Source organism: Bufo bufo, chromosome 8 (genome assembly GCF_905171765.1).
Source record: "Bufo bufo chromosome 8, aBufBuf1.1, whole genome shotgun sequence".
Taxonomy (NCBI): Eukaryota; Metazoa; Chordata; class Amphibia; order Anura; family Bufonidae; genus Bufo; species Bufo bufo.
In genome coordinates, this window is record NC_053396.1 from 135,501,057 (window position 1) to 135,527,739 (window position 26,683).

The window sequence follows — 26,683 nt, forward strand, 5'->3', positions numbered from 1 at the left end:
TCATTAGTTGTCGTAAAATGTAAGATGTGATAAAAGTGGCAACGGGGGTTCTTAGCAACCAAAAATATGTAATGTGCTGTGGACAGAATTGTATCTACATTGGTGGACAACCCTGAAGTAATCATTGAGTGGGTCCCCACATGGGATGGGTCCGTACACAATAATGGGGAGCACCCAACTCTCCAGGGGAAGCGACTGCTTTGGGGCCCAAACTCAGAAGGAGCTCACCCAGGACTAAAATATTTTATTGTTAAGGCTTCCTTAACAGTATTATAAAATTACATTATATACAGACACTGTAGGAAATGGACTGAGCTGCTGCCTGGCCTGGTCTAACGCTGGGTTCAGCCCTGAGCGTACTGGATGGAGCACTCTGTATGCACGATTCTATGGGCGTCTCACATACGCGGCTCCTGTGCAAGCGAACGCCCATTGTCGCGCGTTCCCGGAAGTCTATGTACGGGAACGCGCAAAACTACACGTAGGGCGTTTTACAGCGCGTTCGTACGTGCTGTAAAACGCTCAGGTGAGAACCATTCCCATAGGGAATCATTGGTTCTTGCCTGTTGAGCGTTTAACAGCGCGTAGGAACGCGCTGTAAAACGCTCAGGTGTGAACCCAGCCTAAGAGCGATCTTGACTAGCCACAGGAGTGGGAGTGGGGGAGCCCTGTTTAAAAATGTGCTGTGGGGCCCAGTCAGTTGGGAGCAATGGCTCTATGTGACCATACACCTTAAAGAGCCATTGGAAAGAGGAATAAGCTGCTGGAAAACACCTCTGGTGGTGGTTTATCTCCCATGAGAGCAAATCATTGGACATGCTGAAACCCAACATGTCCTATTCCCTTCTTTCCCTGACGTCTGCCTTCAGTCGAAATTTGGGTCACCCTTTGCTCATAGGATGGTCGTCTGGTCTCAAAATCGTTGGGTTCAGCTGACATCTAATGTGCATGGACAGCATGGACAGCTTTAGGTATGGATACGCCTACTTTATTTCATAAAAAGGAAATTGAAGATCAAAAACGTGTTTGATTTATAGCAACATTAAAAGCCTCACTGTGCCCAATTTCCAATATAATCCCACTGCATAGCAGCAGTTTACTTCCACATGTACTGTACATAAAAACTATTTCGGGAAATCCTTACTCATCATAATGTATGGCTAATCTAACATGAGTTTTATTAGCTTCACCTAACCATGTTGAGGCCAGTGTGGCTATTTAAAATGCAATTAGATACAAAATATATTAATTAGAATCTTGCTCTGCCAATTAATTCAATTGATTAGCTAATCAAGTTGGAGTTTACATTTATATATCAGTAGATGTCAATCCTAGTCATTGAGATGACTATCGACTGAACTTGCCTGAAAGCAGCATTTTTTATGTTTTCATACAGTAGATAACCACTTAAATTATCCTCATAATTGTATTTAATGTTATATTTTCTCTACAATTATCTTAGATGCCAAATGGCGAGAGTCCACTGCCAAAGAATAGCTCATCCTCCACTTCATCATTTAGTGCATTCATCGACCCACGGCTACTGCAGTTCTCACCTCCAACAAGCCCTACATGTTCCTGTGAGTACATTTGAGAAAGATGTGGGTCTGCAGATGATAACAGTCAATGATGTGCGGTCTTTAGTCCTAACATATCATAAAACTGTTCATTCTGATTACAACCACAAAGTCAGTCATGGCAAAAGCTACACATTTTAGACCCTGTGGGACAATTGGCTGAAGCCCATAAGGCATGCACACTCATGATGGAGATGAGCCATAGCATCTGTGGCCCAACTCTCAAACTGAGGTCCAAAAAGCTGGTGGAATAGGGCCAAATGGCGACAGTAACATTCACAAGTCAGGATATTTTATTTTGCAAGAATAAATATGTATATGTATATATATATATATATATATATATATATACGTATAAATAAATATATATATATATATATATATATATATATATAGTCATGGGTCTGTGTGCTTCTGGTGGGGTCAGCAATGACAGACAACACAAGATAGTGACATTCAAGTCCATTATTCACTTTTCAGCATACACATGTACACATAAATCACCTTGCCCATCTGGGCACTAACTATACATCAGGTTACCTCACCTAAGTACTCCAAGACACAGGAAGATCCGGCTTTGCACAGCCAACAGGTCATGCAGCTTCCAGGCTCTGACCCTGAATGAGGCACTCAGCCTCACCGCAATGAGCCCAGTAGCTACCAAGGTACCCACCATTCCATAAAAATCTAGGCCTATAAAAACACTTTAAAGAAATGTGCCTCAGCAAACTACATTTTGCTGAAACAACACAGCTTTCCTGGACTCTTTTTGCCTCACCCATCTGAGCATTCTGGGTGAGATATACACCCCCTCCAGTACTTTACCATACACAGTTTATATATATATATAAATATATTTTAATTTTGTTCCTTTTTTAATTAGTACTTTGTCTTGCCCTAAATAAAGTTTCTGCATGCACAATGTTTAAATGTTTTTAAAGTCATATTCATGTCTAACTTGCCCTTGTCCTTTACATTTAGCTAGTGGCACAAAAGTTGAGCCTTTCCGCAGAGAAAATGCTAGGAAAGGATCGGTTGTCAATGTTAATCCAACAAATATTCGACCTCAAAGTGACAGCCCTGAGATTCGCAAGTATAAAAAGAAATTCAATTCTGAGATCCTCTGCGCTGCTCTATGGGGTGAGTTTATGGAATTACACGTATAGCAATATAAATATATTTTTTGTTTTTGCAAATGACTATTTAAGGCCCATCTCCATTTGTCTCCTTCAAATATAACTCTCAGTAGGAGATTGCACACACATTACCATCTTTCTTGTTCCTCAAAATGTTTCTCGGGGCTTTTATTGGTTTAACTGAAGGAAACTGGAAATTGATATTTTTGTGTCAATTCACAACTATGTAAATGTAACAAAGATGTTTTGCACAAAAGTTTCCTGGTGCAATAAACAACTATTTACAGTGATGTTCAATGTAGAACAGCAGCAATTTCAGCATATAAAGAAAACTGCAGTAGTGTGTTGTCCATATGTCATTAACACTGTTCATAGTGTGTATAGTGTTTTTTTACCCAATTAACCTAGAGCTTCATTTAGCTTTCTGCTGGTTGCTATTGAAATCTGTCAACACTGCGTTGACAGATAAACTAATACAACAAGCTGCTCCATCTGGGACATTTATGACATACACACAGGATATACCATGTGTCCGATAGGGTAGAGGTCCCATCTCTGGAACCAGCTCCTATCTCCAGAACGGGACCCATCATGCTCAGCCGGGAATGGAGAGGTGGCCATGGCCTCTCCATTCACTTCAATAGCCAAGTGAGGGGGGGGTCTCCATTGTAGACATAGGAGCAAGTCCCAGAGGAGGAACCTACACCTATTGGACATTTATGGAAAATTATGTGGATATGCCATAAATGTACTAGATGGGAATAACTATTTAATTTTAGATGGAAATTGAAAAATTGAGAATGTGTGGTTAGACCAAGACATCTTGTGACCATCCTTTGATAGGTGGACCTGCAATACGTAACCGGTAATAGGATCTCATAACATTAGGACTATGTCTTACCTGTTCTACTGACCTTAAATCTTTTCCAAATGTCTTACAAATATGTTCACACAGCTGGTTCTACCTATTTTCAGTGGAATTAATGATACATTTTGAGGCAGCAAGTTATAAGAACAAACACAAAGTCAATATTTGTTTCACTGGGGCTGAATATTATTACCAAACTGAAGGTGTACAGCAGCTATTTATTCATTGAAAATATAATAACCCTGAGTTTCTTTTTATTTGAAGCAATTCTGCATTTTACAGAAAACATACAAGGATTATCTCAATAGTGAAATGTACACATTTCCTTTTCTGAATTGTTGAAATTACCTTATATCAACAATATGTGGCAAATATACACTAACGGAGTATTCAATAAAAAAAAAACTGAACCTGAAGAGCTTACTATAAAACAAGACATAATGAGTGTGACAAAAGAGTTTAAAAAAGAGCCTATAAAAATTATTCCTAATCCGTTATGTTACTCATAGGGGTAACAAGAACAGTAACAACAGCACCATCAAAGTACCCCATGTAAACACTTTCAGAAGACTTCCCCCAATAAACATGTTTGTTAGGCTCTAAGGCTACTTTCACACTTGCGGCAGGACGGATCCGACATGCTGTTCACCATGTCGGATCTGTCCTGCGGCTATTTCGCCGTGCTGCCAGACCGCCGCTCCGTCCCCATTGACTATAATGGGGACGCGGGCGGAGCTCCGGCGCAGCACGGCAGTGCACGGCGAAAGCCGGCAGACTAAAAAGCCTGACATGCAGTAATTTTAGTCCGGCGGCCTTTCGCCGTGCACCATACGGTCGTGTGCAATAGGCCTAACTTTGTAAAAATCCACACCTTTGTATTTTCTGGTAGTTTTTTCACCCACTGTAAAAACACCCTAATTATTCAGTTGATTCATACAGAGAAAATTAGTTGTCTAAGTCATACTCTTACTTTAGCTATTCAAGAAAAAAAAGAATACACTTGCTGCAGTGAAATTAAATTATCAATATGGGAGAAATGGCTAAACTTCCTGGAGCATTTCTCTCTGTAATAGAGAAAAGTGCTGGCATTGTGCCCTCTAGAAGACTCCTATGCCATTTAGTTGCTGGTATATACATTATGATGCCCGTGTGAGTTGTGTGGTATTTATTTTGTGCGATGTGCCTCGTGTACATTTTGCCCTGTTATTGCAGGTGTGAACCTTCTGGTTGGAACAGAGCATGGCCTATGGTTCCTGGACAGGAGTGGACAAGGCAGAGTTTATTCCCTTATAAGCAGAAGACGCTTCTACCAAATGGATGTTCTGGAAGGACTGAATATTCTCATCACCATTTCAGGTGGGTGATGGCACCACAAGTCTTTACAAGTGGACTTTACACACTGATTTTGATATCACTGGAATGTTCACATCCTTATATTTGCTCTTCACTCATAATTATAATTAGAGATGAATGAATCTTCCAAGATTTGTTTAGTTTCGGATTCGCCGAATTTTTCAAAAAGTTGGGTTCGGGTCCGAATCTATTAGTTCCAAACCAAGGTTGCTCCAATTGCCCTGGAAATTGGTATATAACCCCCTCTAGTCCTCTAAAACCCAGTTTTTTTTAATGAGAAGCTTCTATCTCGTTTCACAAATTTTTTACGAATTTCTTTTTCATTTTCCCTCACCCGTCCCCTCGGTCTGATACAGCATCAGGTGTAACTGTATCTACAAGCAAACTGCCGTTATTGCTCGGCTGCAACTGACTGTAATTACCTCCTGCCTGGTGGTGACAGAACACTATCGACTGATTATGTGTTGGGTGCCGTTTTTCAAGATTTGTCCGAATCGTACCAGAAAAGATTCAATGCCTAAAAAATCGGAAATTTGGAATGAATCTCCGAATCTGCAAATAGATTCGCTCATCATCTCTAATTATAATGTCATTAATGACTGTAAAAGTATCTAATGCTTCTGCATTGTCGGGCGATTGAACGTATTTCTATCTGGCATTACCCAGTAAAGTCCAGTCTCCTGACAATGTTCAAATTTATAGGAATGATAGGATGTTCGCCATACAGGGAAACCTTTAAAAGGAATAAGATAACAAGCAGATAACGTATTATAGACCCGCGTTGCATGGGTCCATGATACAGCATCCATAGATTGCTATAGACCTTGCTTTCATACAAAGGCATCCATGAGAAAAAAAATCCATCACAGGCTGTATAATGGAGGCATACTCCTCTGAGATCCTTGCTTCTAGTGAAGAATATGTGTCCTCCCGCAAGCACAAACGTAGTAGGATACAGAGTACCTACTGGTCCTTAATATGCAATGCATAGGGACTCCATGGGCCATATGCATGAGATGGGTGTTAAATATTGCTAATAATAAATACCTTGCTAAACCTCCATAACATAGCAGAATATTTGCATAAGGTAAAACCTCCTCTGTGGGCTGTGCTCCTAAATCAATACACATCATACGTCCTACTTCACCTCATATTGCTGATCATATCTAATGGGTTACAATTAGGAATGAGCAAACTTCGGTTTTCTAGTTCGGCGTACAAGGTTTGGGTTATCTAAGAATTCTGTTATGGATTCCGCTACCACGGACCTTGTACGCTGAACTTGAAACAGAAGTTTGCTCAACATTAGTTACAATCAAAGAAACCAGAATATGTCCCTGTAAAAGAGGATTTCTTCAGGAGATAGGTCTGTTAAGATATAGAACTTTACCAACAGTGAACAGGGGGCTACTAACAACTTCATTTTCTTAAAAAATAAATAAATCCATAAACAGAACAGTGTAAAATAATAAAAGAAGTCATAGTCATCTTACCATTCCCTGATTTTCCTTTTCCGATGCTTCCCAGTCCCCAGTGGTCTCTACTTCCTGGTCCCTCTAGAAATTTTAAGAACAATGGCTCAGGTCACTGCTGCGGCCAGTGATTGGCTGAGCGGTAAATTCCTGTTTGTCGAGAGGCACCAAAAAATACTGACTAGCGGAGGACTGATAAGTTGGAACAGGAGTAGCTGGGATCGGTTGGGTATGACTTATTTTATTATTTTACACTCTTCTGAGCCTTTTGATTTATTTATTTTTTATCCGATCAGCCGACAACCTCTTTAATTCTTCATTCTCTACAAAAGGCACACATACGCAGTCAGGCCATTAAACTTAAAAGCATATTTTTTATGGAAGGAAACCAACATGGCAAGATAAAACCTGTAATGATAATGTGTCACGGACACCTGCTGTACATACTACCTATTATCTTTACTGGAAAGCTAAAATATGTGTCTATTTTTGTATCTTAAGGCAAGAAGAACAAATTGCGGGTTTATTACTTATCATGGTTGAGAAATAAAATTCTACGGAATGATCCAGAAGTAGAAAAGAAACAAGGCTGGGTATCTGTGGGGGACCTGGAAAGTTGTGTACACTACAAAGTTGGTAAGTGCATGTATAATAGTATTGGTTTATCATAGTATCATTTTATTACATGCATTCTCTTTTTATTCGAGTAAATAATATAGATCAGTGAAATGTATATATGAAAATTTTTGTATCTTTTTTTTCACACATACTATAATTTCTTATGCACTTTGTTCACTGTGCTGAAAAGTACCCTTTAAAGGAAATTTATCAGCTCTGAAACATCTGCAAACTAAAGTAAGTGGGGTGTAGTATAAATGATGCCGAGTCCGGTTATGTAATTTTTATCTTCATACTCACTTGCATTTCGATGCTGTGCTCCAACAAAACAGCAGTAAAATGCAATGAGAGGACTCCTGAGCTCATTCACATATAGGAGAGGACTAAAAAAAAATGCATTTTACTTCTGGTTTGTGTGCACTACATCAAAATGCAAATGAATACAAAGATACAAATTACATAATTGGACTGCACCACTTACACATAGTAAGGCCGAAAAAAGACATTTGTCCATCCAGTTCGGCCTGTCATCCTGCAAGTTGATCCAGAGGAAGGCAAAAGAAACCCTGTGAAGTATAAGCCAATTTTCCCCACTTAAAGGGAAAAAAAATTCTTTCCCGACTCCAATCAGCAATCAGAATAACTCCCTGGATCAACGACCCCTCTCTAGTAGCTATAGCCTGTAATATTATTACACTCCAGAAATACATCCAGGCCCCTCTTGAATTCCGTAATATTGTACTCACCATCACCACCTCCTCAGGCAGAGAGTTCCATAGTCTCACTGCTCTTACTGTAAAGAATCCTCTTCTATGTTTGTGTACAAACCTTCTTTCCTCCAGACGCAGAGGATGTCCCCTCGTCACAGTCACAGTCCTGGGGATAAATAGATGTACTGCCCCCTGATATATTTATACATAGTAATTAGATCTCCCCTCAGTCGTCTTTTTTCTAAAGTGAATAACCCAAATTTTTATAATCTTTCTGGGTACTGTAGTTGCCCCATTCCAGTTATTACTTTAGTTGCCCTCCTCTGAACCCTCTCCAGCTCTGCTATGTCTGCCTTGTTTACAGGAGCCCAGAACTGTACACAGTACTCCATGTGTGGTCTGACTAATGATTTGTAAAGTGGTAGGACTATGTTCTCATCACGGGCATCTATGCCCCTTCTGATGCAACCCATTATCTTATTGGCCTTGGCCGCAGCTGCCTGACACTGGTTTCTACAGCTTAGTTTGCTGTTTATTAAAATTCCTAGATCCTTTTCCATGTCAGTGTTACCGAGTGTTTTACCATTTAGTATGTACGGGTGACTTGCATTATTCCTTCCCATGTGCATAACCTTACATTTGTCAGTGTTAACCCTTATCTGCCACTTCTCTGCTCAAGCCTCCACCGCTTACTCTAGTTTTGGGGTTGTTTTGGAGCTGTCAGATTTCCTTTAAAGATAAAGAAGGTTTAGAAAGCCCTTTTATAAATACCCTATTAGGGCATTAGAATTGTTTGAGAAGGTGCTCCATGGAGGACTCTCATCTATTGACTGCAGTGAAGAGTGCCTACAAAGAGCGCCTCTTTCTCTAGAGGACCCAATATATCTGTGTATTAATTATTTATTTTACTTACTTGGTATTGGACTGACCCACCACAGTACCAGAGGATCCTACAGTAGGCCAAGGCTCTACCATGGTGGGCACCAAAGCTCCTTGCCACAAGGGTCTATTCCTTAGAATCAAAACCTCTTTTATATATCTATCACCAATAATAAATCCCCCCAGTGTGTCCTGTGAGCATAAAGGAAAGTAGGGAACCTACTTACATGCTTGCTATATCCTCTGAGCACACAGGTCACCCTCCTCCAAAGGAAAAGATTTTGTAAAACTTGTGTTTCATTCATTTAAATTCCTGTTCATTTAGGACTTTGAAGTCAAGGAGACGGTCCTATCGGTGACTGACAGCCTTTCCTCTATGACATCCCTCTATGTGCACATAGAGGTAGCTGTCAATCACTGATAGGGCCGCCTTCTTGACTTCAAAGTCCAGAATGAACAGGAATTTAAATGAATGAAATATAAGTTTATACTGATTATTTTACCACAAAATGATATATCAATCTGCTCACCTTCTCCTGCTCTATAACATGCTACCTGCAGATTAATTTGGATTTTCATGGTGACAGGTTCCCTTTAAATCATTTGCAGAGCATAGAGCAGGGGTAGGGTGGTAGACAGAGATATAGGCGGGTGCAGTTCTGTGGGTGAGAATTTTAACTTGAATCCTACACCGTACGAGTAACCAGTGCAATGACTGGCACAAGGTGGAGGCATCAGAGTAGTGGTTAGACAGATACTGTAGATGGGCCTAGCTGCTGTATTCAGGGTGGATTGGAGAGGGGGGAGTTTAGTCAGGGGAAGACCAATTAACAGTGAGTTACAGCAATCAAGTCAAAAATGGCTCAAGGCAACCATTTGAGCTGTAGGCCACAAGCAATTGAATATAAGGGGTGAAGAAAAGATCAGTGTCAAACGGTGGGTGTTCTGCCTAGGCGTTATGGTAGTTCCACACACTGAGAGGGGGATATCAAGTTTAGTAGTGTTGATCACAAATATTTGAATTGCGAATTTTAATCGCGAATAACGGCACTTCGAGAATTCGCGAATATTTAGAATATCGCAAAATATATTTTAATTGTGAATATTAGATTTTTTTTAAATACCAGTTCATGCAATTTTTGTATGCACATATTTTATGCAAATTTTATGCCGATTTTCGCAATCGAGAAAATAATGCCTGGAGATCATGAATTCACGAATTCTCGAATATATGGCGAATATTCGCCCAAATATTCGCTAAATATCGCAAATTCGAATATTGCCCCTGCCGCTCATCACTAAAGTTTAGACAAGTTATGGAGAAAACACAAGTAGTTTAATTTTTGAAAGATTCAGTTTCAGATAAAGAAAAGACATGATGTTGGAGACAGTGGACATTCATTCACTAGTGTTCTGTAGTACAGCAGTGATGAGGTCACAAGATAAATTATATAGTTGGGTGTTGTCAGCATAGAGATGGTATTGAAGACCAAATCTACTTATAGTCTGTCTAATTGGGGCTGTGTAAAGAGAAAAGAGGAGAGGACCTTAGGCTAAACCCTGAGGGCCAGCAAATGACACACTGAAAGAGTGGCAACAGAGAGATCTATCTACATATCTACCTACCTACGTATCTGTCTATCTATCTATCTTGTTCCAATGATGAAACCCCCCCAGTGTGTCCTATGAGCATAGATGAAGCTGTAGAATCTCCATACATACCTGCTGTAGCCTCTGACTATGTAGGTCGCCCTGCTGCAAAGGAATGAGCAGCCAAATTGGCTCTGATGTTCTTATACAAGGGCCATCATTGTGATGTCATGGAATGCCATGATGTCATGGAATGATGTGATGTCATGTGCTGATTTGCATATGCCTCTGCCAATGAGCTGTGGAAAACCCCTTTAATTGTCTCATAGACTGTAAACTTGGGCCAAGATCAGCTGTTAGCTAACTGATGCTTATCTGTAATAAAGTAGCTGTACAGTGCACCTCCTATCTATCTATCTATCTATCTATCTATCTATCTATCTATCTATCTATCACAAAACAAACAAAAAAAACAGCAGCAAAGTCACTAGAATTGGAAGGGTGCAATCCCCCAGGAGTCCCAGGACCACAAGCACAAGATCCAAAAACAGAAAAACAAGGCAGCTCTCCAATAGACGGTGAATAGGGTTTTAACCCGGTTAATTCCCCAAGCAACGTTTCAGCCTAGCATAATGAACTTGACAAAGGCTTCACTGTGCTGGGCTGAAACATTGCCTGGGGAATAAACCAGGTCCGACACCCTATTCACTGTCTATTGGAGTGCTCCCTCATTTTTTGTTTTTCAATCTCAACTTGCTTATATAACACTAACATATTCCACAGCGCTTTACAAACGTTATCATTGGTGTTGATATAGCACCAAAGTGCTCGGGTGTTCGGGTGCTCGGGTCGAACACCTCGGGATGCTCGGGTTCTCTACCGAGCACCCGAGCACAGAGAACCCGAGCATTAAAGGGTTTCTGTCATCAGAAAAATCGTTATGTATTTGGCTGACATTAGCGATGTGCTAATGTCAGCAGAGCATAACTGTATGATTTTTAACTCCCCGCCTGCCGCGTTCCCTCAAAATAAACACTTTTATAATATGCTAATGAGCCTCTAGGTGCTATTGGGGCGTTGCTGCAGCACCCAGAGGCTCCGTCTTCTCACCCTTTGGCACGCCCATGTCCAGTTGATTGACGTCTTAGTTCTCCTCAGTGCCCCGTAAACCCTGCTAATGCGCCGTCCTGTTTAGTATTCGGCACAGGCGCAGTGAGTGAAGGACACGCTACTGCTGCCGGCTTCACTCACTGCGCCTGCGCCGAACACTAAACGGGACGGCGCAGTCGCAGGATTTTACGGGCACAGATGAGAACTAGGTCGTCAATCAACTGGACATGGGCGTGCCAAAGGGTGAGAAGACGGAGCCTCTAGGTGCTGCAGCAACGCCCCACTAGCACCTAGAGGCTCATTAGCATATTATAAAAGTCTTTATTTTAAGGAAACGGCGGCAGTCAGGGAGTTAAAAATCATACAGTTATGTTCTGCTGACATTAGCACATCGCTAATGTCAGCCAGATACATAACGATTTTTCTGATGACAGAAACCCTTTAAACCAGGCACCCCATGTTCTGAATAGGGGAGGGTGTCTGGTTCATAGGAAAAGGTCAGAAATAGATGGAAACACCACCGAAATGGTTCGGGAACAGCATGGGGAGGATGTCTGGATGCATCTTGGACTCCCAGGTTGTAGTAGTACGCCACTTTTACAGACTGACACTAATAGACACAAAACCGAAGATAAAATAGATTTTAGAGGAAAAATTGTTAGTAAACATTCCTGTATATTTACTTGTATATAAAGTGCAAGTGCTGCCAAAAATTACAAGGAAGAGGCACTCCGATACAACCTCAATATCACATAAAGGAGGGCTTAATTCACATTGTGGAACAATTGCTCAGGTAGTGGGACTCCTACACTCATAAAGCCTATGCACTAAGTGAAAGGGCTGCCAAAAATTACAAGAAACCGGCACTACAATACACCCTTTATTACACATAAAGGAGGGCATCATACACCCTTGAAAAATTATGATTGATGGCATGCTGATGACCCTCAGAAACATTAGGAGCAAGGGCCTGCTGGTGACCCTCTAAAACATTAAGGGCGAGGGCCTGCTGCTGAGCTGACCATCTAAAACATTAGGGGTGAGGGTCTGCTGCAGAGCTAACTCTTTAAAACATTAGGGGCGAGTGCCTGCTGCTGATCTGAGCATCGAAAAAATTATGGGCGAGTGCCTGCTGATGAGCTGACCATTAAAAAAATTATGGGCGAGGGCCTGCTGGTGAGCTCAATCTGTAAAACACTATGGTTGAGGGACTGCTGGTGAGCTGACCATATAAAACATTATATGCGAGGGCCTGCAGGTGAGCTGACCCTCTAAAAGATTGTAGGTGAGGGCCTGCTGGTGATCTGACCCTCTAAAACATTACACGAGAGGGCCTGCAGGTGAGCTGGCCCTCTAAAAGATTGTAGGTGAGGGCCTGCTGGTGAGCTGACCATCTAAAACATTACATGCGAGGGCCTGCAGGTGAGCTGACCCTCTAGCACATTACATGCGAGGGCCTGCAGGTGAGCTGGCCCTCTAAAAGATTGTAGGTGAGGGCCTGCTGGTGAGCTGACCCTCTAAAACATTATATGTGAGGGCCTGCAGGTGAGCTGACCCTCTACAACATTAGGAGCGAGGGCAGACTAATAAGCATGTTGATATGATGGAAGAGGAGGAGGACGAGAAAAGGAAGATTGAATCATATACTCTTTTTTTTGTGGTGGAAGGGGTGCATGAGAATACAGTGTATTCAGTACATTATAAAAAACACATTTAAAGTGCCTTTATGTTCAGCTGCTTTCCTCTGGTAGAGTAGAGAAGTCAGGGGCAATCCAGGCCTTGTTTATTTTTATAACAGTCAACCTGTCAGCATTTTCAGTTGATAGGCGGATGCACTTATCTGTTATAAAGCCACCAGCAGCACTAAATACCCGCTCTATCAAAACACTGGTGGCAGGGCAGGCCAGCACCTCCAAGGCGTAGAGCGCCAGTTCGTGCCACGTGTCCAGCTTGGACACCCAATAGTTGTAAGGCACAGAGGGATCATTGAGGATGCTGACACGTTCTGCTACATACTCCTTCACCATCTTCCAAAAATGTTCCCTCCTTGTGACACTAGGCCGCGTATAAGGTTGAGGGTGCTGGTGGGGTGTCATGAAACTGTCCCAGGCTTTGGAAAGTGTTGCCCTGCCTCTGTTGAAACTGCTGTGTGTTCTCCTCGTCTCCCCTCCTCGGTTGCCCAAGGAACTACGTACTCTGCTGCCAGCCTTGTCAGCTGGAAATCTTTGGAGCAATTTTTCAACAAGATGAAGTTCCTCTTCAAGTTCAGCTTTCTAGCAGAAGCCTGAAGGTTTTGTGCCAATATTGACAAATTTTTTGAACTGTTCATAATTCCATCTAGCTTAACTAAGGCCCCAGTTCCAGCTGAAGAAAAACAGCCACAAAGCATGATGCTGCCACCCACATGATTCACTGTGGGTATGGTGTTCTTTTGGTGATGTGCAGTGTTGTTTTTGCGCCAAACATATCTTTTGGAATTATGGCCAAAAAGTTCAACCTTGGTTTCATCAGACCATAACACCTTTTCCCACATGCTTTTGGGAGACTTCAGATGTGTTTTTGCAAAATGTAGCCTGGCTTGGATGTTTTTCTTCGTAAGAAAAGGCTTTTGTCTTGCAACTCTACCCCATAGCCCAGACATATGAAGAATATGGGAGATTGTTGTCACATGTACCACACAGCCAGTACTTGCCAGATATTACTGCAGCTCCTTTAATGTTGCTGTAGGCCTCTTGGTAGCCTCCCAGACCAATTTTCTTCTCGTCTTTTCATAAATTTTGGAGGGAAGTCCATTTCTTGGTAGTGTCACTGTTGTGCCATATTTTCTCCACTTGATGATGTCTTCACTGTGTTCCATGGTATATCTAATGCCTTGGAAATTCTTTTGTGCCCTTCTCCTGACTGATACCTTTTAGCAATGAGACCCCTCTGATGTTTTGGAAGCTCTCTGTGGACCATGGCTTTTGCTGTGGTATGCAACTTAGAAAATTTCAGGAAAGACCAGCTAGAGCAGCTGAACTTTATTTGGGGTTAATCAGAGGCACTTTAAATGATGGCAGGTGTATGCTGACTCCTAAACTAAAATAGAAACCTAGAATGTGTCGGCAGATAAGAACCATTTGGCCCATCTAGTCTGCACAATATACTAAATACTATGAATAGCCCCTGGCCCTATCTTATATGAAGGATGGCCTTATGCCTATCCCATGCATGTTTAAACTCCTTCACTGCATTTGCAGCTACCACTTCTGCAGGAAGGCTATTCCATGCATCCACTACTCTCTCAGTAAAGTAATACTTCCTGATATTACTTTTAAACCTTTGCCCCTCTAATTTAAAACTATGTCCTCTTGTAGCAGTTTTTCTTCTTTTAAATATTCTCTCCTCTTTTGCCTTGTAGATTCCCTTTACGTATTTAAAAGTTTCTATCATATCCCCTCTGTCTCGTCTTTCTTACAAGCTATACATGTTAAGGTCCTTTAATCTTTCCTGGTAAGTTTTATCCTGCAATCCATGTACCAGTTTTGTAGCTCTTCTCTGAACTCTCTCCAAAGTATCAATATCCTTCTGGAGATATGGTCTCTAGTACTGAGCACAATACTCCCAAATGAGGTCTCACTAGTGCTCTGTAGAGCGGCATGAGCACCTCCCTCTTTCTACTGGTAATTCCTCTCCCTATACACCCAAGCATTCTGCTAGCATTTCCTGCTGCTCTATGACATTGTCTGCCTACCTTTTAAGGCTTCTGAAATAATGACCCCTAAATCCCTTTCCTCAGATACTTAGGTTAGGACTGTATCACTGATTTTATATTCTGCATAAGTGCATAAGTGTGCACACCCTCTTATAACTGGGGATGTAGCTGGGTTCAGAATTAAGCAATAACATTCAAAATCATGTTAAATAGGAGTCAGCATACATCTGCCATCATTTAAAGTGCCTCTGATTAACCCCAAATAACGTTCAGCTGCTCTAGTTGGTCTTTCCTGCTAGAAAGCTGAACATGAAGAGGAACTTCATCTTTTAGCATGACGACCCAAAGCATACATCCAAATCAACAAAGGAATGGCTTCACCAGAAGAAGATTAACGTTTTGGAATGGCCCAGCCAGAGCCCAGACCTGATCTGAAGAGGGCTGTGCACAGGAGGTGCCCTCGCAATCTCACAGATTTGGAGTGTTTTTGGAAAGAAGAGTGGGCAAATCTTGCCAAGTCAAAATGTGCCATGCTAATAAAATCAAAAGGTGCTTCAACAAAGTATTAGTTTAAGGGTGTGCACACTTATGCAACCATATTATTTTATTTTTTCTTCCCTCTACCTAAAAGATTTCAGTTTGTTTTTCAATTGAGTTGTACAGTTTATAGGTCACATTAAAGGTGGAAAAAGTTCTGAAATGATTTATCTTTGTCTAATTTTTTTACATCACAGAAACCTGACATTTTAACAAGGATGATGAACGTATATTTCTTGGCATATCCCTGATTTATTTTCTCAAAATAAATTTGACCAGTGCATGACCAGCAGCTCTTTTTCAAAAACAACAAAAACTAACATTGTTAGTTCTAATATTGACCTGATAAGGCTTTGTCTGTATGTGACAGAGGTACTGTATCGTGAAGGAATATATCTGAAGCTACAGCTAATTTTTAATATTGTCATTTCCATCCATCCATTTTGCCTGCTCCTGGATCTCTGGAGACTATGTGGAATAAACATCTCTCTCTAAGATAAATTGACAACCATTTTTTTTATTGTTATTATAATGGTTCATTTTTCCACACAAATCCAAGGAAAAGAATTGATCTATGTGACAATACTAAGTACAAATTCTGTTGCTCCAGCTTGAATAGAATATAAAATGAGAAGCAATGAAAGGTAAACTGCACAATAGTTTTTTGTTACAATTCCAAAGCAGATGCTCACCTATTAGCACAATAAAAAGAAAGCCTGGTCATTTGCATTTTGCTCTAAAGAACAGTTTTCGAGTGTAGGTACTCCCAAATTTTTAATCCAACTAATTCCAGGAAATGCCTAATTATAATATAAATACCATGTGGGCTGCAGCCCATTTACAGTTAATTGTATTAAATTAGTGCAATAAAACACTTCAGTAAGTGATAATGTGCATTGTGTAATAGGCATAAGTATACTTTAAAAAATGAAAAATAAATGAAATTACTATATCATTTTCTTGTATTCATTGTAAATTCAGATGGCATTAAATTGTTTACTACTGTACAAGGCATCTGAGGTAATGCTGGCCTATTCACGATACAGTAGAAATCTCAGAAGCACCTGATAATCCAGAATATTCCGGAACTCTATAAACACGGCATCATTTTTTTCTGGATTATGAGATGTACTGTCATTAAACGTCATCACTTAAAGGTTATCTTCAGGTATGTTCAGGGTTTGTCTTCATAAGACACCCATCTGTTATAAGCCTGGTTTCCATCAATGAATCAGCTCAGGTCCTGGGAGAAGGATCATTCATAATCCCTTTGACTAATCTTAGCAGTAATCTAGATATCGGTTATATAGTATGGCCAGTCCAGGGCATATTAACAAACGTTTCCAAATTTTAGTAACTGAGACATACATGTAAGGGGAGCTTCCAAGGAAGACAGATGTTATAGAATAACAGTTTTACTAGAAGCAAGTGGAACAATTTACATTTACATCATGTTCTGAAACCAGGTTTGGAGAACTCCACTTCTGCAGCAGTTCCCACCAGGTTGGATTGTGCCAGATTGACTATAAGTTATGCTGCCTTCCATACCATGCTACGTGTTGTCTTTGAGGAACTACCTTCTGCCACAGCCTCACCTGCCTAGATGACACTTGCAGGAGTGCTCCAACCACTTTAAAAATAAATACTCTGTATCTCCCAAAGTCACTATGGCCACTACGGAACAAACTTTCAGACCCTTGACCTACCACAGCCATAAGTATGCAATGTACCGGTTGCATGATCTGTATGCTGCAAACTAGAGAATGGTTCTAGACCCAACAGGACAGTCACAGTTCCAGCCTGAGTCCACACAGTTAGGGGTTCTATCTCTTTAAGATCTGGACAAGCATACACTTCATGGGTTTTTCCAACAATGATTACATTTTATGTAATGTCCGCAGCCTGCCTCCTGAAAAATAAAATTCATACTTGTTCTCTGTTGCTCCAGTCCTCTGCGCTGCTTCCTGTGTCCATGTTCCGGTCCACTGAATGTTTACAGCAGGTGCTGCATGGGCACGGTCACATACTCTGCTGCAGCCAATAACTGGCTTCAGTAGTGTTGTGGCCACAAGCTGCACCTTACTGATGAAGCCATACTCACCTGCAGCCCCCACGCTCCTACTTCTATTTCTGTTCACCAACGATCTTTAGCCAATTCTGCTTTCTAGCTTTTATTTGGAAATAACACACTACAGATTTACACTACTGATGGCTCAACCATCATATTCTTTTCTAGATTAGAACCCCAAATTATTGCATTTCTGCTCATTATGTGTATTTCTGAATAAGGCCTCTTTCACATGTCAGTGATTCGCCTAAGTATGCTGTCCATGGTCTCCAAGGACTGCTCCTGTATCCAATGACTTTCACACATCAGTGGTCTTCCATGGACTGTGGGTCCATGGAGACACCACAGAAGCATGCCTTATTTTGTCTGAGATTATGGATTCCTCATACACGGTATAGTCTATGGGTCTGTGAAAACCACAGACATAACACGGATGCCATCCATATTAGGTCTGTGGTTTTCAGGGACCATTAGTAGCCTAGCAGTTTTAATGAAATACGGATCAGGGGGTAACTAACTCTCCTTAGGGAGATAGCACCTTAATCAGCGTTAGGAGACTTACAGGCCATACATGCTCCTCTGGAATTCTGGGAAGGAAGGGATGCAAATGAGCTCTTAACAAGCTCTGCCTCTAATGCCACCAGATGTAAGGCAGCTATTTTAAGAGCTGAACATTGACTTATAGGACAGCTGCCTTACATCTGGTGGCATTAGAAGCAGAGCTTGTTAAGAGCTCATTTGCATCCCTTCCTTCCCAGAATTCCAGAGGAGCATGTATGGCCTGTAAGTCTCCTCACACTGATTAAGGTGCTATCTCCCTAAGGAGAGTTAGTTCCCCCTTGCTCGGACACAGGCCTCCTACCCAGTTAAGCCAGTACTCTCTGGTTTGCACTGATGAGGGGCAATCACCCCGAAGCAGCTGTCTGCAGATGAGGTGCTGGCCTATTTAATATCCAAGTCGTGTCTCAAGGCTTATTTTAAGAGCTGAACATTGACTTCTAGGATAGCTGCCTTACATCTGGTGGCATTAGAGGCAAAGCTTGTTAAGAGCTCATTTGCATCCCTTCCCTCCCTGAAATACGGACGACACATGGAAGGCAAAAAATGGACACGAAGACCAAATCACTGACCATCTTGTCACGGATGTCATCACGGACGTGTGAATAAGGCTTACCATATAGTATAGGACAAAACTTATGGATGTTATAAAAAGTATTATGGTAATGGACACATTCAATTTGGTAGGTATATATTTGTAGGATACTTTCATGAAGATCCTGTAAGATAACATGTTTCTTGCTCTTCACATGATCTTTCTTTTTCTTTTTTTTCATTGCAGTTAAATATGAAAGAATAAAATTCCTTGTTATTGCTCTGAAGAACTCTGTGGAAGTGTATGCATGGGCACCAAAGCCATACCATAAATTTATGGCTTTTAAGGTGAGTCATCCATCATTTCTGTATAAAATGTGCCAGTTGTGCACTGAACAGTGTCAGTCCAACTAGCGTTAAATTGCGCTTTCCAAAATACACTTTCTCCTCTTCCTTCTTCTTTCCCCTAAAAGTGTTTCCTCGTTTAATTTTATTTCAGATTATTGCACTTTTCTATAACTTACGTTAGCACTATAGCAGTGACTTGCTCCAGCAGAAATTAACCACTGCTGAGATGACTCAAACAGAAAATTGGACAATACTCGTATTTGAAGTCATTGATTTATTTTCAGTATTTCTATGACAGTTTGGTCGTTTATCTAACTATTCACAAGTTTCAGTGACCTAGGACTATTAGGTTATTACTCGGATATATGAGTTTATAGGCTTCTTTGTGCGTCAATCTGCCATTTCATAACTCTGAAGTGACATTTAATATAGAAATGTATTCCAGTTTTCTTTGAGGTCTCTTTCCCTTGCAATTTTTTTTAGTGAGTTTTATTTTTTTCTGATAAAATAATACCAGACATTTTCTTTTGGTCTGTCTTTAACAAGCACTTTTGTTGGGTGCTTTGAAACTTGTTACATTCGTAACATGCATTTTTATCGGGTATTTTTCATGTCCTAAAGAGAAAGCCATTGGGGGAAAAAAACAAAAATGCTGTTAAAAAACCCAATTCAGACACCCAAAAAATCTAAAAAAAAGTCTACCAAAACACCAATTTGTATTGTCTTTTACATTTAATTGTAGACTGTCACGTAACATCTGGTTGCAACATTTTTTAGTCTAGAAAAATATGTGTGAAAAATGGCAAAATGGCAAAAAGTGATGTTTTTTAAAAAAATACAGGCTGAGATTTACTATGATGTTAAGGTTTCTTTACACTGGCAGAGAATCAGCCAGATAATCGCTAACAAGCATTCTTAGGAACACTCGTTAGCGATTATCTGCCGGTGTAAATGTGCCGCTGATTACCTGATGAACAAGCAAAATGCTCGTTCATCGGATTATATGATCATTTGTGAGGACACCAAAATCATTGTTTGCCGGCAGAAGATAGTGCCGTCTAATCACATTCTGCTGCCAGCAAATAATGATTCTGTATGGGGACAAGCAATGACATTAGCGATAGCTCCTCCACATAATGTGGTCGAGATCATTGCACGTAGAGGCATTAGTTGCACTGATGAGCAGGCACTTGCCAAGAAGGAATGCTTCCTTCCCGACAATCACCTGCTAAATTATTCAGTGTAAAGAGGCCTTTAGACAAGGTAGATATGTAGACGGGGAGTCTTTAAAGAGTTTATACAAGACTATAACAGATATCTCTGTGAAGGTTCTCATTTATCCAGGTCATGGTATAATCAAGGCAACTGGACAAGGCAACATGGAATAAATCAAGGCAACTGGACTTACTGTAGATTTTGTTTTCAAGAAATCTACAGTAAGTCCAGTTGCCTTGATTTATTCTTTACAGATATAACAGATATCCCAAGTTGGCCGACCCACAGTGGTGATCATACTTACCTGGTCCCCAACTCTGGGTTTGGTTTTCATCTCTCCCCGGCCGACTCTTCATCTACCTGCTGCTCTGAAATGAACATCCTGTTGACAGTGGTGCATCGCAAGGACAATGCAGCCAATCACTGATTGCATCAGTGATCTCCTTCCCTTCCCCGAATGTAACCAGGTAAGTATGATCACCACTGCAGGTCTTACATAATCCCTTTAAATGCACCAGAATGATCACAGCTGCTCAATAAGATACAGCTCGCATATCTATAGATATCCTGGTGCATGTTGGAGCAAAAAGATACATTTAGGCATCACCCCTTTTAAACTAACACCACAATAGTTTTAATCACAGAGGTGTGAAAATAGGAGAATAAGTACTGTATGGACAAATTATTATTAGGGCAGTTGTACTAATCCTGTAAATTAGGTAAGTGTTTGGACCAACTGTCTAAACCTGCTTCATATTTACACAAAGGGCCCTGTGAATAATAGACTGCTGGCCATAGACTTCAATGATGACAGAATGTAATACGGAATACCTCATATAGGCATCCCTGGTGCCTGCCATCATAGAATTCTGTTATGGTCCGTGGTAATAGAATCTATTACGGAATTCTTAGATAACCCGAACGCCGAACTTGCTAATCGCAAGTTCGCTCAACACTACTGGGGGTTCAGATACACTGGTTTGAAGCAGCAAGGGACCAGACAAAGGACGTAGTCAGAATACAGTCCAAGGACTCCACACCTGCCTAGAACTGGTGATGGACGAACATTGGCCGGGATGTTTCGCGAACGCGCATTCACGATCAAATGTTCACGAACCGCATGTTCGCGGCAGGCCCCATTGACTTTAACCTCTTTAGGACACATGACGTACCGGTACGTCATGATGTCCTGGTACTTAAGCAGAGGTTAACAGTGGGGAGCTCCCTCCCTCTCCCATCGGGGGGCTGCTGTGCCTTTGCAGCCCCCAGACAGGATGGGGTGACAGAGGGAGGGAGCTCCCCTCCTTACCCTTCCCCGTCTGCGCAGTTGTGGCCACAACTGACCTGACGGGGAAGGTTCCCATGGCAACAGGACGCCTTCTCAGGCATCCTGCTGTCCATGGTGCTGAACAGATCTGTGCTAAAGGCATAGATCTGTTCAGACAAAGTGTAAGTAAAATACAGTACAAAACACTATATAGTGTACTGTACTGTATTATACAGACATCAGACCCACTGGATCTTCAAGAACCAAGTGGGTCTGGGTCAAAAAAAAAGTAAAAAAAAGTTAAAAAAAAGTAAAAATCAAAAAAAAACATTTATCACTGATAAAAAATGAAAAAAATAAAATTCCCTACACTATGGCTCTTAGACTATGGAAACACTAAAACATGATTTTTTTTGTTTCAAAAATGAAATCATTGTGTAAAACTTACAGAAATAAAAAAAAGTATACATATTAGGTATCACCGCGTCCATATCGACCGACTCTATAAAAATATCACATGACCTAACCCCTCAGGTGACCACCATAAAAAAATAAAAATAAAAACGGTGTAAAAAAAGCAATTTTTTGTCATCTTACATCACAAAAAGTGTAATAGCAAGCGATCAAAAAGTCATATGCACCCCAAAATAGTGCCATTCAAACCGTCATCTCATTCCGCAAAAAATGAGACCCTACTTAAGATAATTGCCAAAAAACTGAAAAAACTATGGCTCTTAGACTATGGAGACACTAAAACTTTTTTTTGTTTTAAAAATGAAATCATTGTGTAAAACTTACATAAATAAAAAACAATTGTATACATATTAGGTATCGCCGCGTCCGTGACAACCTGCTCTATAAAATTACCACATGATCTAACCTGTTAGATGAATGTTGTAAATAACAAAAAAAAACGGTGCCAAAAAAGCTATTTCTTGTTACCTTGCCGCACAAAAAGTGTAATATAGAGCAACCAAAAATCATATGTACCCTAAACTAGTACCAACAAAACTGCCACCCTATCCCATAGTTTCTAAAATGGGGTCACTTTTTTGGAGTTTCTACTCTAGGGGTGCATCAGAGGGGCTTCAAAAGGGACATGGTTTCAAAAAACCAGTCGAGCAAAATCTGCCTTCCAAAAACCGTATGGCATTCCTTTCCTTCTGCGCCCTTCCGTGTACCCGTACAGCAGTTTACGACCACATATGGGGTGTTTATGTAAACTACAGAATCAGGGCCATAAATAATGAGTTTTGTTTGGCTGTTAACCCTTGCTTTGTAACTGGAAAAAAAATATTAAAATGGAAAATCTGCCCAAAAAGTGAAATTTTGAAATTGTATCTCTATTTTCCATTAAATCTTGTGCAACACCTAAAGGGTTAACAAAGTTTGTAAAATCAGTTTTGAATACCTTGAGGGGTGTAGTTTCTTAGATGGGGTCACTTTTATGGAGTTTCTACTCTAGGGGTGCATCAGGGGGGTTTCAAATGGGACATGGTGTAAAAAAAAACTGTCCGGCAAAACCTGCCTTCCAAAAACCAAACGGCGCACCTTTCACTCTACGCCCCGCTGTGTGGCAGTACAGTAGTTTACGGCCACATATGGGGTGTTTCTGTAAACGGCAGAGTCAGGGCAATAAAGATACAGTCTTGTTTGGCTGTTAACCCTTGCTTTGTTAGTGGAAAAAATGGGTTAAAATGGAAAATTAGGCAAAAAAATGAAATTCTCAAATTTCATCCCCATTTGCCAATAACTCTTGTGCAACACCTAAAGGGTTAACAAAGTTAGTAAAATCAGTTTTGAATACCTTGAGGGGTGTAGTTTAGAGAATGGGGTCATTTTTGGGTGGTTTCTATTATGTAAGCCTCGCAAAGTGACTTCAGAGCTGTAGTGGTCCCTAAAAATTGGGTTTTTGTAAATTTCTGAAAAATTTCAAGATTTGCTTCTAAACTTCTAAGCCTTGTAACATCCCCAAAAACTAAAATATCATTCCCAAAATAATTCAAACATGAAGTAGACATATGGGGAATGTAAAGTCATCACAATTTTTGGGGGTATTAATATGTATTACAGAAGTAGAGAAACTGAAACTTTGAAATTTGCTAATTTTTCAAAATTTTTGGTAAATTACGTATATTTTTATGCAAAAATTTTTGGACTTCATTTTACCAGTGTCATGAAGTACAATATGTGACGAAAAAACTATCTCATAATGGCCTGGATAAGTCAAAGCGTTTTAAAGTTATCACCACTTAAAGTGACACTGGTCAGATTTGCAAAAAATGGCCTGGTCCTTAAGGTGAAATAAGGCTGTGTCCTTAAGGGGTTAATGGCAGGCGAACCTAAAAAACCTTCAGGTCATATTTGCAGCCACCAAATACTTACTAGAAGTGCAAAAATAGTCCCACAACATGGACAGTGACATACCAAAGGTGGATCATTGGCAAAAATTCCCACAAAAAAATATGTATTTTAATCAGGGGCCATTTTTATGCATCCTAAAGGGAAACTCTCAAAAATGTTCCCTGCTGGAGCCTAAACATTTTTTATTTTAGGCAAGGGGAGTACAGGCCCAAAAAATTTGGCATTCACCTGACAGAAAAGAACTTGTGATGATGTGGCTGGAGGTACATTAGGCGGTCACTGGATGCTAATTTTACTGTCGGCCAGTGCTGTATATACATAAGACAAGGACAATTCTTTGTTCTAAGTGGTGGCGGATATGTGTGGGCTGGCATGAGGAAATTCAATTACACGTGGCCATCACAGGTGTTGAATTCCTCCGAGATCCATGTCTCATTAATTTTTAGAAATGTGAGGTAGTCCACACTGTCGTGAGCTAGGCGAGTGCGCTTATCAGTCACGACCCCCCCTGCTGCGCTGAATGTCCTTTCGGACAGGACACTCGACGAGGGGCAAGCCAAGAGTTCCATGGCAAATTGTGCCAGCTCTGGCCACAGGTTAAGCCTGCACACCCAGTAGTTCAGGCGTTCCTCGCTTCTCAGAGTGTCGACATCAGCCATTAACTCGATGTAATCAGACACCTGTCGGTCTAGGCGTTCCCGGAGGCTGGATCTGGAGGGCGGCTGTCGATGGGTTGGTTGAAAGAATGATCTCATATCCGAAGTGACCTTGCTGTGGTACCTCCTGGTCTACCTGGACCAGCTGCCTCGTGTGCCAATCCTCTTCAATAGGTAGCAACCTGGTGTTCCTCTTGGGAAAGTTTATCCCCACCATCAGGGGTATGTGAAGAACAAGCGGTTCAGTTAGACAACGCCCTTAGAGGAGGTTGGTCACATGGCACAGTGGGTTCCCACCCACTGGTTTGTGACAAAGTGGTTCTTTTCTTTGGAAGATACTACTTTGCATGCTGCTTTCCCATTGTCTATAAGTCTCCATTCATATTTGATCTTTTTAAGAAGACCTAGAACATTGCCTAAAGCTTCTTTCACACTGCCCACAGGAGTTTTGGCAGGCTGCTCTAGCACATAGCGGTATCTGTCCGTCCAAATCCAGGCATATTTGCCAGGTAGCAGTCGTATCTCTACAGGACCCCACTATAGTCAATGGGGCCGGAGAGTATTCCAGTAATGTCCTGCAAAGCCAGATCCAGAGACCTCCGACAGGCTGTTCTCTACTGAAACAGCCTGCCAGAACTCCTGCTGGCAGTGTGAAATAGGCCTAAGCTAGTTCTGACCTCAAAAGATCTTAATCTGTCATGGCTGGTGACCTGCATTTTTATGACTTTACTTCCGATGTCAGAGAAATTAGTTAGACATTGCTCATCCAAGGGCAAAGTAGCAGTTATTAATTAGTAGGTAATGCTAATAAATTGTATTAAGGAGTCAGATTAAATTTCTAAATATACAAAATATCTGCATCTTATCTTAATGCAACATTAAACATTTGCATCAAAGATATTTAAAATTAAAATTAGGTTTACTTGGTGGCGTCTTGTGAATGATCTAGAGAAGTATTGCTTTTGAAATAAAATAATTTAGGCATAAAGCTCAGTGCAGTTGAACACTACAATCCAAAGCTATAACCTTCAAATCAAAGGTTAGTTATGTGAGACTGTGCTCTTTATATCTGAGTATCAGCAGAGGGATCAGCGGCGGGCATCACACAAGCTGCAAGGTCCTAGATCAAACTGATTGGAAGTCTTTAGAGTTCTAAGATACAATCCCCTGTACAGTCTTCAAACAGCGGATATTCGAGTATAGATGTAACAGGGGATTTCAGAAGAAACACACACTGGGAACATTGTCATAGGAGACATCTTATTTTCAGTCAGGTTTAGTTTCTAATACATTCACTGCTTTTTTTCTACAAAATCTTTCATGAGAAATGTAAGTCAAACAATGATGACCGTTTGGAAAAAAGTCTTAGGCCTGATCTATAATAAGCCATTTGGCCTAGATTACAGACTTCAAATGTAATAGTGTAGATGAAGTGTGTGCATGTTAGGAAGATGTTAAAGACCTTTATTTCATTCTTTCGGTCACAGTTCTGGTATACCAATATATAGGGTTATTTCAAGAAAGCTCCATAGCTTAAATAATGGATTTATTCTATTCTTAACAAATTTATGAAAAAATTCTAATTGTAGCAAATCAGATGAATCAAAATGGAAAGCATTTGCAAGCAAAAAGAGATAATTTTTGGACCAATTTTTAATTGTTTATAATTTAGTGAACACTGTGGTCCGCACTTACCAGTTTGGGGGGGGGGGGGTGAGTTAAAAAAATGCTGCACCACTCACTGTCCAGTGTGGCGGAGAGCAGTTCTTGCTACACACAGTCAGCGCTCACATAAAAGTGTTGTGCAGGAATAGACAGTGTGATGTGGGCAGTACTAAGCAGGGAGGGAGGCTGCATTCAGCACCCACATGGAACCGCTGTACAGGGATGCACAGAGTGATGTGGGCAGTATCAAGTTGGGGGGCAGTGTTCAATGGCTTCTGTGCACAATGGCTCCTGCTGCATTCAGTGTCCACATTGAAGTGCTGTACAGGAATGTACTGCGGGTGCTAGCAAGTACAAGGGAGTCCATACTTAGCGGCTTCTGTGTCAAGTGGTTCTAGCTGCCCAAGAATGTGGGTGGTAGAGTCCAGCAGTGTCTATGAAAGTAGGTCAATGGAGTAACACAC

General features: G+C 40.9%; 1 protein-coding gene across 1 annotated transcript in view; it reads left to right on the plus strand.

The window, feature by feature from the left end:
• The window catches only part of NRK (Nik related kinase), a 336,723-nt gene that overhangs the window by 245,664 nt on the left and 64,376 nt on the right, over positions 1-26,683 (plus strand). The window contains exons 24-28 of the mRNA XM_040442402.1: positions 1,463-1,580; positions 2,559-2,717; positions 4,794-4,937; positions 6,908-7,042; positions 18,952-19,052. Of these exons, the coding sequence (XP_040298336.1) occupies positions 1,463-1,580; positions 2,559-2,717; positions 4,794-4,937; positions 6,908-7,042; positions 18,952-19,052 (657 nt within the window). The remainder of the gene's footprint in view (positions 1-1,462; positions 1,581-2,558; positions 2,718-4,793; positions 4,938-6,907; positions 7,043-18,951; positions 19,053-26,683) is intronic.